Below are 15,064 nucleotides of genomic sequence, written 5' to 3'. Positions count from 1 at the left end.
AAAAAAATAAAATAATAATAAATTAGTAAAAATTGACGCTTTTATTATTAAGAAAACAGTTATAAAATTAAGTAATAAAAAAATACTTAAATTCTAATTTTTTTATCGATTAATCTAGTCACATATATAAAATATCTTATATACCTTTCCATTTATCGAAAGATAAAAATTATTTTTAATTAGTTAACATGAAATCATTGCTCTAAAGGAAAAGCATATTCAATTTTTGTCAACCTTTTCTTTTAAATCCTGCAGGCTAAAAAATGGGATCATATCCATTGAGCATAGATGCAATCATAAAAAAATCACATACTCTGATATCCTAAATTAATATTTGCGGTTGATAACATATAAGTTTTGTGTTGGAATATAGAATATAAAAGAGAAGCAACATAACTTACAATTCGTGTCTCAGTCCCAGAAATAAGAGAATTCTATACAATAAAGAACTTACAATACAATTCACATTTTATATGTACAAAAGGGAAGCAAGATAACTTCTGGAATGCAAACATTTCCCTCCATTGAAGTCTTTCATCCTCCAGAGGAAAAGGAAAATTCTTCTCCATATTTGTTCATAAGTAATCTGTAAATGCAACAGGGAAAAAAATAATTTGCTGAAAGAAAAGATTCACAGTATTTATCTTCTTTATTAATGCCACATGGCTGAAGATCTGCAAACAAGAACTGCTCAGCTGAGGGCATCTGCCAAGAGCTCAAGGCTTCGAAGCACCTAAGCAACCATCACTCTTTAGATATCTTCAAGACATGATCAATGTGCATTACCACACATATCTAATCTGGACGTATTTATACACATAAACAGAAGCAAAACTGCAAAATTTCTCCTCACTACTTCTCAATATCTTACTGCGCCAAAACTGTTGCCTCTCCAAAGTAGCTTGACTGCATCTGCAGCAGCTCAAGGTGAGCCAATATCTTAGCAATCATTGGTTTCAAGATAAAATTTCCATTCTGGGCGAGATCGATGAATAAAACCTGAGCAGCTTCACCATATTGTTCTCTGTGAGTTTCGAGCCTGAAGATCCTTTCTAGGATCCAAATTGCCTTCTCTTGGGCCTTTAAACTACCTACCTCAAGAATCCTCATAAGGGCCTGAACTCCTAATGCTTTCTCTATAACCTTACTTCCATTTACCCAGATCTCATCCTGCATTAGAGTAGACAGAGCTTCTAGAACTGCTTCATCTGCTTCACGTTCTTTGCCTTCTAATACTTGTACTAGAGGAGCTACGACACCACCCTTGAATAAGCAGAATGTGCTTTTGACAGTACAATTACCATTGTGAATCTCACAGTGCGATTCAAAGGAAGGAGATACACAAAACCATCTTGATGACTTAGCTGTACATAAAGCAAGTGAATTTTGCGACAGTTGAGCCAGTGAAGTTGCTGCTCTAGACTTGGCAACTATTGATCCATCCGAGAGTAATTTCACAAGGCAAGCAAATACTCCCTGTGCTACTGCTATATTCTGCAGTTTCTTATCCCAGGGAACAGTGAACCGAATTAATGCACCAGAAATGCTTTCAAGTAACCATGTCCTTGCAGGTGTCAAGGAAGTTGCGATGTTTGTCCCTAGTGAAGAGATTAGAAGTGGAAGTAGGTTCGCTTTCATAAGAACTTCAGTTGCCTTTTTGTCCTTCACAGGGAGATTACTAAGTATTCCAACAGCTGCAGCCTTTTCGCTCTCAGATGTTGATGAGGAGAAAATCTTCACCAAAATATTCAAATGGGATTCCCCAAGCTTTCCATTCAACTCTTTTCCAAAATCTTTCGACAGATTAAACACTACGTTCAAGGCAAGGATCCTGATACCGGCATTGCTCTCAGTAAGAAATGGTAGGAGAAGCTGCATTGCACCATTTTCTCTAATCTTAGCTCTGACTCTTTTAGCATTGGAATGGCTGGATATTCTATTAAGTGCCTGTAAAAGGTGAATCTGGATAGCTGGACAGGATAAGTTTAGAAGCGAGAGAATTTGCTGAGCCACGTCTTTAACAAGAAGGATACGCTCAGACTGTGCTAAAGTTGCAAGTATAGCTGAAGCAGGTTCTCTAAGAGTCATCAGCACTGATGTTACAGAGAAAAGGAGTTGAAACAGATGTGCGACCACACCTGAATTTATCAGGTCTTCAATATTTTCTGTCACGCTTGAAAGGTTTCGCAAAGCACCTAAGGCAGCTAACTTTGCTTCAAGTTTTCCAGAAGCAAACATATATACAAGGGATTCAATTGAACCCTCTTCTCCAAGGGAAGCTTTCATTTGGTCTGTAAGTAACATCCTAGAAATAGCAGTTGCCATGAGAACCTTGTTTGTATCAGAACCTGAAGAACAAGTACCAATCCAGTGCACGAATCAGAAAGCAGAAAATGTATGAAAAAGATTGGTAAAGAAGGCCTACAGATGCAATGGAAGATTTCATTCTCGTGGGATTTTTGCGGAGCATAGAAGAAAATATTATTCCAGTACAAAAATGTAAACTTCACAATATTGCCTGATAAGCGACCAGTGAAGTATGATAGAAGATTTATATATATTTAAACCCAACCCCCCACATTTGTGTTAACAAGTAACTCTACTTATATATGAGTTTAAAATTTACAATTTCATGTTGGGCACAATGCCACTAAAGAACAGGAAGGTAATTATTTACATTAAGATGGCTCTGGAGCTTCAGTATTTACCAGGAGGTCATGCATGAGATCCTATCCAATATCAGCACTCTTACAGGAGATATCAAGAATAAAGATACAATGACGCATAAATAGTTACACTAGAATTACCTTCTTTCAAATAGTGTATCAATGGTGCAAAGTAACCAGCCTCTGCCATTAGAAGCACATTCTGGGTATTGCTCGACAATATGCCCAACAGCTTAACCGCATCATTCTTAGCAGATGAGTCATCTCCATTCCGCAGCGTGACCAACATAACAATACAGCCCTGTATTCTACCTAACTTTTGCCGAACTTTCACAATGGCTGATATGTCCAGAAGCAATCCAACTGCCTCTCTTCTCTCCTCAATATCCCTCGACAAGGACCGCACGATGCTTGTAAGCGCCTCAATACTTGCCATTCTCTCCTGCAATGATCCAGATTGCAGTGTTGATGAATTGCCATAAACTGATCAAAATTTCCTAACTCTGCTAAAAAGAAAACGAAGACAAAAGTAGTACCTTGTTCTCATCACTGGACGCCGCAAAGCTCCTCAAGACGGTAATAATCTTTACCCTGTTATCGCACTTAGCGGAGCTCAATCGATTCAACAATGCCGGAATCAATCTCCCACCTTCTTCCTCCACCAAAAACCCCTCCCCAATTAAACCTGCAATCTCCGAAACCACAACCCCGAGCTCACCCGCATCCCCCTTCTTGACCCGCACCACCAAATCTTCCGCATCAACAACAACATCACCACCGCGATCCACCATCCTCCCACCAAACGTTACCGTCACCATCTCTCTTCGCAGCTCATCAGCTCGCTCTCTAATCTCCTCCGGCGCATCCACCCACGCATCAACGACAAGCCCCAGGCACCGCCCAATGCCACGAATCGAGATTTCCAAGTCCTGCGCGGTCACCGTGGACCCACTCGGACTCGTCAGCACAGCTCGGGCGCGGTCGAGCTCGGACTCGAGCGACTCCAACGCGTCATAGATTTGCCAATCGGAGACTTCGTTCTGCCGTAGGGATTCGAGCACGGGGTCGAGCCGCGAAATCAAGGCGGCGAAGAGGGGGTGAGGCGAGTCTAGGGCTAGGATTTCATGGGCGGACGAATCGAGGTCGGAGAGGAGGTCGGAGAAGCCACGAGTGAGATTACGAGTCATGGTGCCGATTGGGGTTTGGAGACACTACAGAAAGAGAGAGAAGGTAGAGAAGAAATACAAACAAATAGAGGGGATTTTTCGCAAAAGAGTAACACTTGGAGGAGGAGGAAGAGGAGAGAGGGAGGGCGGCATGCGAGAGAGAGAGACGAAGTCTCCGGTCTTCTCTGCCACTTGGAGGAAGACGTCGGAGTGAGGAACGGAGCGTGGCATTCTTGTAAAATACGTTGCAGTCGCTATCTTTTATCTCTGCCACTTGGCGGTTATTAGTTAACTGGCCACAAGTTACTCAAACGTGTGGACCCCATTTAATTTTTTGTACAATTTATTAAGAGCTCATACATTAAGGGTTTTATTTTTATTTTTTTACTCACATATTAACGTTATATACCCTTTAAAAATCTTCTATTTATATTAAATATCTCAAAAAGCCAAGACACTTGGCTTCCATATATAATTTCTGAAACTAATTTTCACATATTTCTTGGATATTATTGCCTTTTATTCTATTAATTCTAGACAAGCAAATAAGAAATTTTAAATGATATATATATATATATACACACATTATAATATGTAAAGAAGATTAATTATCGTATTTATTTATCATTTTTATTTTTCAGCAGAAATGAGCACTTCTAGTGGTTCTTAAAAATAGATTTAAAACCTTGTAGCTCACGCCTTTGACTTATTCAAATAGTGAGATGATATATCCTGACAACAACGTGATAATTAAACAAAATAATACAAGTAGTTCATCAGAACATAAATTATTTCATACATCAGATAATAAACAGTATAAATCACAGTCAGACCAATCAAGTATGCAGAATTATTACACTGAAACAAGTTCACAAGCCCACTAGGATGACATAACTCCTATGGTAGTTGCAGCTCCTGTTAGCCTTCTCTCCTTTAGAAGCAGCATGACTCACAGATCCAGCAGCAGCAAAGAGCAGCAAGACTGCAATTGTGGGATTAATTTATTAGTTCTTATCAGCAAATTACTCTCATGTTTCTAAGTTAATATACATAATATAAACTTACCATCCTTCAATAAACCCTCTATCTCCTCTCTTCTTTGTACGATGGCAGCATGTCTTCTTCTTGGGTTTCTCTGTCTCAACCGGGTAGCCTTCAAATCATCATAGCAAAAGAAAACAAAGCCCCAGGTAAGCAAGCATACATTTATCTGTTCTTATATATATCTATCTATATATCTATTTAGAGAGAGAGAGAGAGAGAGAGAGAGAGAGAGACTACCTGGAGGAGGCTGCCTGCTTTTGGGCCCTGAAGTGTTATCCATGGAGGGAAGTCAAGTATTGATCAGCTTGGTGATTTTGTTACAGGAATGTAGTTGGTGTGGACAATGGACATGTTTATATACCCAACAATGAGATATTTTTTAAAAGGTGGCTGAAGAATCCCCTGCAACCCCAGGTGCAAGAACTTCCCCCAGTTCACACACTTGGCGGCCAGTCGATGGCTGGAGAATCAGTTGAATTAAATGTTTATAACCTTTTTCACCACTTCCTTGCCTTGTTCATGGTCTGAAAAGTCTTGAGAAAAGGAGGTAATGTGGAAGATGAGTTATTCTTGCTTGTGAAGGAAAACCCTTTAGATGTGGTAGTCCTTTCGGCTTGATGTTTTGCTGCTTGGCATCTAGATTTTTATTTTCTTTCCTCTTTATTTCTTGCCGAAAGGTGAAGAGCCAGGGGATAGGATTCCTCTTCAAAGGTTAAAAAGGTTGGTGAGATTAGATGCCTTGGCTTAAATATAAGCAAAAGAAGAGGTGAGAGATGCCCCCACACATAAGACTTTGGAATGATTCCTTGAATTTAATTTGTCGGGCAACTAACTGGAGATGAGAACGAAGAAACTAGACATCCATGAATGAGCACACGTGGATAGTTGCATATACACGACGATATCTCCATCTCATTGGCCTTCTAGCGTAATCGAGATATGACTCCACTTTATAGACACCTCACTACTAATTATTATCCAGAAAGAATAATAAGCTTAAATTTTAAACCAGAGAAGCTTCTTTTAATTAGTCTCATATGCTGCATATTGTTGGCTAACACAAACTGAAAACAACGCATCAAGGGTGCAAATTTATTTATCATCCCTGGTCAAAATTATTTATCGTCAATTCAATAGTTATCCCATGATCAGAAGTAATAACACAATTCCACAACTTTCTATTTACAATTCCTTTCCATCTTCAGGGAAAATGGTTTAGTATACAGCTAGTCCAGCCCAGCACATGATTGCTAATGCAAACTGCTTACAACTGTTCAAAAGGGAATAAGTAAATACGAAGACAAGCTCAATCTTCTTCTCAAGAAAGAACAAAAAAAAAAGGAAGAAGAAATGAACACGAGCTCACTTAGTCTAACATTAGTCTAACATGAAGAAAGAAAAAATGAATTGAGTATTGGAGCTCTGCCCTCCCTCTCTATAAGGATGGAAGGGCAGAGGCCTTTCATGTCACATCCAGTCAAAGAATTGGGTCCTCCCAATCACTAGCCAATATGCTTTTCCTTTCAAATCCAAAGGCTCCTGACCGTTTGAGAATAGTGCAAATAAGTCGTCACTACACCTTCCAAGGTTATTGCACTATGAATTAAGCTGAACTGCACCATAATGGGGGAAAACAGAAAGTAAAGATTCAATAGATCCGTGTGGTAAAATGATTCCATTACTTCTGGCAGAGTGAGCAGAGCATCTCGGATCAATTGACAAGCTGATCTGCATGAACCCAAAACAAGTAAATATATTCAACTCAAACCAAATGGAGATGGATGCAGAGGCTTTACAGCATTGCGAACCAGAGAATAAGTTTTAAATATAAAAGCTTTTCAATATGTAAAAACAGTTGATACATGTATGGATCCAACTTCTTTGCAGTGAAGCAACTTTCAAATACTTCACCAAGATTAAGAATTCTACTCTGGAGTATGGATTACCAAACTCCTGACAAAATTTTGCAGACTCTCTGCCTTTGCCTTCTACAAGCAACTGTAGTTTTGGTCAGAAGCGTCTTAACTCTTTTTCAGTATCACCATCTTTATGACATGCTGCAGTACTTCCTCAAGGAATAGCAACTTCGTGGGGGCCATTAAGATCCTCAAACCAGATCGCCGGACCTTTATTTCTTTCAGAAAAGAATTTAAAGCAATTGCTATATTGAGCTCGCACTCGTGTGAGCTTCATCTTCTGGTGTGAAATGGGTAAGCCCAGTGATAAACTACTTGTGCTATGACAAATGCCCTTGTCCAGGAAAGAAACGACCAGTGTGTGCCTTATTTGGCCTTTCATTACCATATCGTCTCATTTCTACTGGGCCCCAACCAAGAATTCCTGCAGAGTTGCTTGGCTCTGGTACTCGATTCCCATTAGCAATGTTGATTTGCTGGTAAGGTTGGTTTTGGAAGTGATCATCTGGGTCCGATCTCTTTCGACGTTTCCAAGATTCTGACTTCCCTGTGTTTTGATTCTTATGATATGATTCTGAAGGTACAGACAGATGCTGGTAAGGTCTTGGCTTTCTATGGTAGTCGCTGTAAAAATGTGGAAACTGACTTGCATCACCATCCCTATCACTGGGACCTGGTGCAAAACTGTTGAAATGGGCAGTTCCCACACCAACTTCCATTTGTTCCTCCTTAAGTTTAGAATAGATATCATATAACCTTTCCCCAGAAAGATTTGAATAGGTAGATACGTAATTCCACAATCTTCTGGTCATTCCTGCAAAAGTATATTAAGAAAGCCTTGAGTTTACTCCTTTTCTTTTTCTCCTGTGCCATAGTAGAGCACATGACAAAGTAAAATAACTTGATGATTTTACTATGATATTCAAAGAGCTAGTACCCTCTAAATATTGTATGGTATGTCATGACAGAAACATCAAAAATATAAGACCAGAAGCAGGAACACTGCTTCTTATCTAGTAGTATTTTCGCTTCGGACAAAACGCAATACCAAAGTAACTTATGCTGCAGCATTTACATAAGTCTAACTTAGCCATGAAAGCTGCTATCAACTTGTTAGTACATACAGTCATGATAGAGTGCAGTTAAAAGGACACTTACGGTGTTGCTTGTGTGATGCTGCATGTTGCTGGACAATCTTATCAATCTTTCTTCCGACAAGTTGCAGGTACTTTCTAATCCTAGAAAGAACCTGAAATGCATGTTGAAAATAAAATACAGCGGCAAAACAAATAGATCCTTTTCAGAATGATAAGAAAATGAAAATAGTCCAGACAACCTTTTCCTTTGGAAGATCTACACTGGTAGTTTGCAACCTCTCTAAACGCTTCAGTGTTTCCTCTTCATCCTCCATCACAACTGCACACCATCCAATCCACTTTTCCTCCTTATCCGGGGGAGGCCTATATTGTTCAGTATCTGATATTTCACCTTCCTCTTTCATTTCAGGCTCTACCCTTTGATGTTTCTGCAACTGATCCTTTCTAGAATCAATTTTAGGCAAGCCAACTTTTGTATTTAGATCCCTTTGTTGGCTACCACCTACCCTTGATATATTTTCTCCTCCACTCTTAGAAGACTTACGAGAACCTTTAACTTTGGAGCTCTTGCCATTAATGCTTGCAAACTCCTATGAGAGAAAACCTACTTCATTAGAAGAACAATAACATGAAAATAAAATACAACCCACAACAACATAAATTACATTGGATATAATATTTAGCATCAATGCAGACAGTTGTCTAAGTTTATTTCTGACAATTCATTTGCTGGATGAGGGGTGACAAATAAAAGATGGACAACTATTTAGCATACCTTCTATTCTTCACATAACAAACTGCGATCAAATATGATTTGAGAAAAAAAAAAAACAAGATTTCATCAATGGTGGCTAAGAAAATAGCAGAATTGACAACACATAACTTTACAATGTCAGAATACTGAATATGGAGAAAAATCATCTTAAATGTAATAAAGTAAAAGAGTCCAAGCTGCTAAACTAGCTAAAGTGGTGATAAATCATACAGGTGGTATTAGATATTTGTGAAAGACGGGTGCATCGGCCCATATCTCAATTGATGATGCACTAAATCTTTCCCTGAATGATCAATCTGTATGATCTTATGAAGAACGAGAAGCTTGTTCCTGCTTGATTTTCCTGTTTCCACATCTACTTAGCAATCAAATCTAGGTCTCAGTTGGACTAGGGCACAGATCAAATTCTCAACACTAAACATAAGAAAGAGTGCTTTTATTAGAAGCATCCAAGCACTAACAGTTAAGCAGAAGTAATCACTCAGGTTAGCATGTTATATTGAGAATAACAACTTTTCCCTGATGTGAAATCACCCTTGCTGGAGCATACCAATTGGATATAAATTTGCAAGTTATATACTTCAGATTTTGATTGATTAAGTTATTCGATTACAAGGATAAACTTTAAAAGGTCAGTTAATACCCAAATAAACAAATGAGATATTAGAAGTTGTTAAAGTTATCATGGAACCATAGTTAGTCTCTCCATTTAACAGGCAACCAAATTAATCAACCACAATTTTGTACCATTCATAGTGTTCATCAGTCTTGCATTTTTGCCGAGTTTTGACATTCCTTTTGAATACTAACATCTTTTTACCTCTTCACAATCAACCCTCTTTTATCTTCAAAAAAAAAAAAAAAAAACAATCAACCCTCTTTCAGAACATAGTTTTCTGCTTGTAGATAAAACTCAGGATCAAGGTTTTTAATGCTGCCCAAACACCCAGCTGTCAGCACTTGTGATGTCCTCATGCTGGGAATTATGAGTCATGCCGCCCCTCACCCACCTCTTTCATCTCTCTCAACACTTTTGTAGTGTAGCCAGTGGCATGACCTGTGATGTCATGCCATTGGCAAGATCTGACAGCAGATCTTGCCCAAGACATACATTACTACTATCCGAATGTATTTACTACTATCCAAGTGTATCCTATTTTTATTTATATGTTAACAAGTCAGATACTCAAAGGAAAAATCCGACATGTATACATGAAGTATTTGAAAAGTATCATATCCAATATGGTATCTGATATGATACAACTAAAGTTTTAAAGTTTCTTTGTTTCCTAGATTGTAGTTATTTAAAGAAACAAATGAGGGTGAAAGAAGTTCCAATCAATGGGCTGACAACATGCACATATGTCTAAAACTGGTACAAACATTAACAAGACAATAAAGCTGAAAAGATGAACAACCGTAGCAATATATAGGTGTAGGTTAGTCTCAGTAAAAGGATTAGAATACTACAAGAAGAATGTACCTTTTGAAGAAGAGCACTAGCACGATTGTCCAAGTTAGGAGCCCGTGGTAAAAAGGTCTCCCTTTCACCTAGTGTTACTGGAGCAATCTTCCTTGTAAGACCAAGCCTGGTGTCCAACCTTATCTTTTCCCAATTTCCATATCCATGATAATGTATCCCAAGAAGCAATCTTGCATCATCAACTGCCAAAGAATGAGAAAGATATATGTTAACAGAAGAGAATGTACAAAGAATAAAATGGCAAATATCGGACAGCATTTACCTGCATTCCAACCACAGCTTTTGGACCACTGTGGACTTTTATGTTGTGTAATTAAACGAAACTGTTTAAAAGGATCTTTGTATCGTCCAATGCGCTTCGCCAAAAGCTGAAGTTCCTCTATGCGATCTAGTACTTCATAGGCCTTTACAGGTACACCAAAAAAATCCAGTAGAGTTCCCTATGTACACAACGGAACAATGAAGTCAATTTCAGTTGTATAGAATAAATAACCTTGCACAGCATCATGTCAAAAAGATTTGAAAGGAAAAACCTTAACATCCATATTTCCGCCTCTTACTGCTTCTTGGCATCCATCAATCAACAACTCAAACAGCTCAATCTGGGCCTCAGAAGGTGCTGTCTCAATTATACCACCAACTTCAGCCACAATTGAGCCAATTTGACTTGGATTTCCAAATCTCTTGACCTGAAAGAACAATAAAAGTCATATTGTAAGTACTGCAAAAACTGGTCTCCATGAGAAAACAAACAAGTTTCTACCGACTCTGTACTCCTATCAAGTGTTGACCATCATTATTCGATGCTTTAAAAAGCAGATGCTGAATAAAGGTGGGCAAGTTGCTGCTACTGTACGTGGGTACAGAATGGCATACATGCACTCCGTGCAAATGCAATGAAAAAGAAGCTCATGTAAGACTTAAGAAGAAAAGGAACAAAGTGCAAACATAACATATGGCATATGCAGAAGTGCAGTTCTATTCCATCAGCATATAACATAGCATAAATCATACTACAACTCCATCTAAATAAATAAAGATACATCATTTTCGGGAAACCAGAACTATCTCCCATAAGTTAAACTTATCATGTTAGTATCTAGTGGAAATTGTCATAAAAACATCGCTAGACAGTGTAGCTCAGCAAACAGATAAAGATAACAAGTCTGGATCATCAGAGAATAAACACATTACCGTGCGAACAAAATGTGAAGCATCTTTTTTTGATAAGTTCCCAAAAGACCATTCTCTTACGTGAGCAGCTGCCCCCTCAATCACTGGTAATGAATAAACCAGAGCGTCAGAATATTTGCTGGAACGCTTCTGAGCTTTATCTCGAGATTCAGTTGCCCTCTTTTTCCGGCCCGTACTTTTCTCTTGTACATTGTTTTCGGCATAGCTCTTAGTATTTCTGGCAGCACGAGGTGCTAAGGCTTCCTGTGATATGATTAATAAGGAAAAAAGATGCACGGGCTTAATGACTTCAGAATTTAAAAGTTGAAAAAAGATCATGCTAGGACATGTAAAGGGATAGGACAAGTAAATATTTATAATATATTATAAGATTACATCAGCTTGATCTGCAGCTTCTGGTTGTATCAACCGACTCCAAAATGTAGCATCATCTTCAGCATTCCCAAAGTTAGCAACCTAAAATAAAAAATAAATAGAAAGGGATATATAAAACAACATTCAAGATCTCAAAATTTTATTTGGCAAATGCAAAAGTATATTGCCTTGAAAGCGCTTAGCAATTCATTTCCAGTCTCCCCTTCAATTGCTTTAGATTCCACTTTTTCAGCCCTCTCAAGAATTTCGTCAATATCCATACTTTCAAGTCCCTTCTTACTCTCATCATCATTCTTTTCTTCCTTGAACAACTCCTCTGCTCCAAACCTCAATATAGCAGAAAGTTCATTCTGCAAAGACCGAGATGAATCGTTAGAAATAGATAAGTTCTGGCATAACTTCCAAAAAAGAAAAAAGAAGAAGGGAGAAGCAGAATTCAATATAAAATAAAATGGTGTATAAAACTTTAGTTGTGGAAGAAAGGACTTCACACTTACACATGATTACTAAAAATATAGTTCATTATCAAGACCTTAGAAAAGGGGACTCACTTTGTCAAACATGGAAGTGCCCTTTTTAGCTTCTTTCTTCTCAAGCCTGCCCTCAGCATTTAGCTTCTGGATAACTAGGTGATCAAGAACCTGTAAAGTAAACAGAAGATAAAGAAGCCTGTATGCAAGATTCTGCAATCATGGTGTACAAAAGAAGACTATCCAAAAGAAATATCACATAATAATACACAAATACCATCTTTTTCTTGGCGCGCTCCAAGATATCCTCCTCAACACTCTTGCTAGTGACAAAACGGTAGATGTTGACAACTTCTTGTTGACCAATCCTATGCGCCCTACTCATTGCCTGAAAAACACATCAATCATAATCTATAGCACGGTGCTAAAACACCTGAAATGAATAAACAGGACTAAAATTTTAGTCACATGAATACTATGAATGTGTAACTGTGAAATAAAAATTCTACAAAGATATGTGTGTGAGAGAGAGCAATAAAACCTGCAAGTCATTCTGAGGATTCCAGTCTGAGTCGAATATGATAACAGTATCTGCAGTAGCAAGATTGATGCCAAGCCCACCAGCACGTGTTGAGAGAAGGAAACAAAAATCATCACTTCCCGGAGCATTGAAATGTTCCATTGCCTGGTGACGAAGATCAGCTCTAGTACTACCATCAAGCCTCTGAAACTGGAATCCCCTAAGTGATAAATACTCCGCAAGGATGTCCAGCATCCTAACCATCTGCACATTAAATAGGAGTTCAGTCCGGTTAAACAAACAGCAATATTTAACCATTTAATTCAGTTTGCTTCAGCTTTGGCCCTAGTTGTACATAATTTCCAAATATTCAAAGGAAACAAGTATCAGGGATGAAGCATATGACATATACAGATAATTAGATACTGCCCAGACAAGTGAATTCTTTATCATTCAACTGTACCAAAATAGTGTGCATAGCGACTCCCAATTTGTACAACAGTAAACACCATTATGTAATATTTCCACAATGTCATGTGTACCAAATACACAGTACAAACTTGGACACTTCTCACATAGCATGATGGTAACTAAATCAAGAAAAGAAGAGTAAAGAAATAACCAGTCTTGCTTGAAAATTAAAGGAACATACAGACAATCTGCTTGAAAGTCATGGGAGTAACAATGACGGGTAAAGTTGGTTTTCTCCCCATTGCAAAATGTGTTACACCCAAAAGGTGTCTGTTGATGAGATGTACCAATAGTAAGACAAATATTCTTATAGCTCCAATGTGGAACGGAGTCCTACAATTGCCATTGGCTATGTCGGATGTTTCACTTCATGGTTTGCAATTTCGGTGTCAGTTTGCCTTCAGTTTTGGTCCCTATAAAAATGGAAATTTTGGGCCTAAATGGGTCGGTTTCAGCTGATAGTGGTTTGAAACAATGGTCAAAACCAGAAATGTGATTTCAGCCTCGATCGATGAGCTATTACTTTTCAACAAATTTCAAATGGTACTGTTCTATCATGGTAGAACTCCAAACATGGTTCTGTTTCATTCGTAGCTTTACACGTTTGATGTTATTCATTAGTTGAAGACACAAACCCCCAAAAAAAAAAAAAAATTGGCGACTACAGTATCTTGTAGAGATCTTGTTTAAAGTTTAAACCAACCTGAGAAAATATAAGAACACGGTGCTTCGTCTCACGCAACCTAATCAGTAATTTGTCAAGTATAACTAGCTTTCCACTGCTCAAAACAATGCGCTCAACCTTACTACTATCGCCGACGCCAGTATCACCACCATAACCATGATCTGCACTTTCAAATAAGAAAGGATGATTGCAGCATTTCTTCAACTCAACAACAATATTTAACAGCGAAACCTGCACAATTAAAAATTCTGATGAACATCTGACTGCAATAAAGTAGTAGAGATAAAGAATCACATAACAAGTCAAGGTGCTATTCAGGTACTGCACATCACAAAATCCTTTTCAGTCCACTAAGAGGTGAAAAAAGGCAAACATATTCATTGTTATGTCAGCAAAAAAGAGATGGACATCAAAGGTTATCTACAAGGGCAGTGAGGATCCACACTTTGATGAAACAGCTTGGTGTAATTCTTCTAATCTCATGTTTGATATGCGGTCAAGCAATAGGGACAAGAGATAAAAAGCCAACTAGGTCATGTGTCAAGAATCAAAACAGACACTAACAGCAGAAAATTCTGCGACAGTTCATCTGAATATCACTCAACAACATTCACTTGCAATCTGCCTGCAACTGCAGTTGCCCACAACAAAACATCTGGTACATTTTCCTTTTCATGAGTCAGTTATATGCTCTTATCATATCACCTAATTACCAGTTTCAGGATAACTTAATGGCAATAAATATATGAATTCTAAGATTGACTATAGGCCATGTGCTTATATCTAAACTTCTTTAGATAGTTGGATAGTCAAAAACTCAAAATAATTTCTTCACAGAAACTAGTGGATATTTCTGAAACAAGAGGATGAGAATATTTAAAGCATCAAAAGACAAACACTATGAAATCTTTTACATCATAAAGATAACAGAACTATTTAAACTTTTAAAAAATATTAACCAGAAAATCTGATTAATTTTATAGAGGAATATCACTTTGAACTAACTGGAGCTTATAGAAATCTGAGTTCCTTTGCAGCACCTAAAATAACCATTGCACATGACATAATAATATGGTTCCAGAGAAAAGATACTTATGTTGGTTGTGTGATCATAAGTAATTTTCGAGGTGACTACTAAGATAAAAGATAATATGATCTTTAATCAATTGGACTATGACATACAGAGCGGTGCATTTGGCTTC

At 37.9% G+C, this 15,064-nt stretch overlaps 2 protein-coding genes across 5 annotated transcripts in view; both read right to left on the bottom strand.

Annotated features, from left to right (window-relative positions):
- Positions 1-342: 342 nt before the first annotated feature.
- LOC140765158 (U-box domain-containing protein 44-like) lies at positions 343-4,305 on the bottom strand. Its single transcript, XM_073104102.1, has 3 exons — positions 3,203-4,305; positions 2,808-3,108; positions 343-2,348 (listed from the first exon to the last, which is right to left on the bottom strand). The coding sequence occupies exons 1-3, from the start codon at positions 3,851-3,853 to the stop codon at positions 868-870; spliced, it is 2,433 nt and encodes an 810-aa protein (XP_072960203.1). The 5' UTR covers positions 3,854-4,305; the 3' UTR covers positions 343-867.
- A 2,376-nt stretch (positions 4,306-6,681) lies between these two features.
- Positions 6,682-15,064, bottom strand: part of LOC140764903 (protein CHROMATIN REMODELING 5) — a 28,572-nt gene continuing 20,189 nt past the window's right edge. For all 4 annotated transcript variants that reach the window (XM_073103743.1, XM_073103744.1, XM_073103742.1 and 1 more), the window contains 13 exons: positions 13,881-14,093; positions 12,728-12,970; positions 12,464-12,574; positions 12,268-12,357; positions 11,884-12,066; positions 11,717-11,797; positions 11,342-11,584; positions 10,681-10,836; positions 10,410-10,587; positions 10,148-10,329; positions 8,129-8,479; positions 7,951-8,041; positions 6,682-7,606 (listed from right to left, as the gene is read on the bottom strand). In XM_073103743.1, coding sequence (XP_072959844.1) covers positions 7,113-7,606; positions 7,951-8,041; positions 8,129-8,479; positions 10,148-10,329; positions 10,410-10,587; positions 10,681-10,836; positions 11,342-11,584; positions 11,717-11,797; positions 11,884-12,066; positions 12,268-12,357; positions 12,464-12,574; positions 12,728-12,970; positions 13,881-14,093 — 2,616 coding nt within the window. In that variant the 3' untranslated portion in view covers positions 6,682-7,112. The remainder of the gene's footprint in view (positions 7,607-7,950; positions 8,042-8,128; positions 8,480-10,147; positions 10,330-10,409; positions 10,588-10,680; positions 10,837-11,341; positions 11,585-11,716; positions 11,798-11,883; positions 12,067-12,267; positions 12,358-12,463; positions 12,575-12,727; positions 12,971-13,880; positions 14,094-15,064) is intronic.

Source organism: Typha angustifolia, chromosome 8, assembly GCF_048772165.1.
Source record: "Typha angustifolia cultivar Huaian chromosome 8, ASM4877216v1, whole genome shotgun sequence".
Classification (NCBI taxonomy): Eukaryota; Viridiplantae; Streptophyta; class Magnoliopsida; order Poales; family Typhaceae; genus Typha; species Typha angustifolia.
This window is presented reverse-complemented; position numbering and strand designations above follow the sequence as displayed.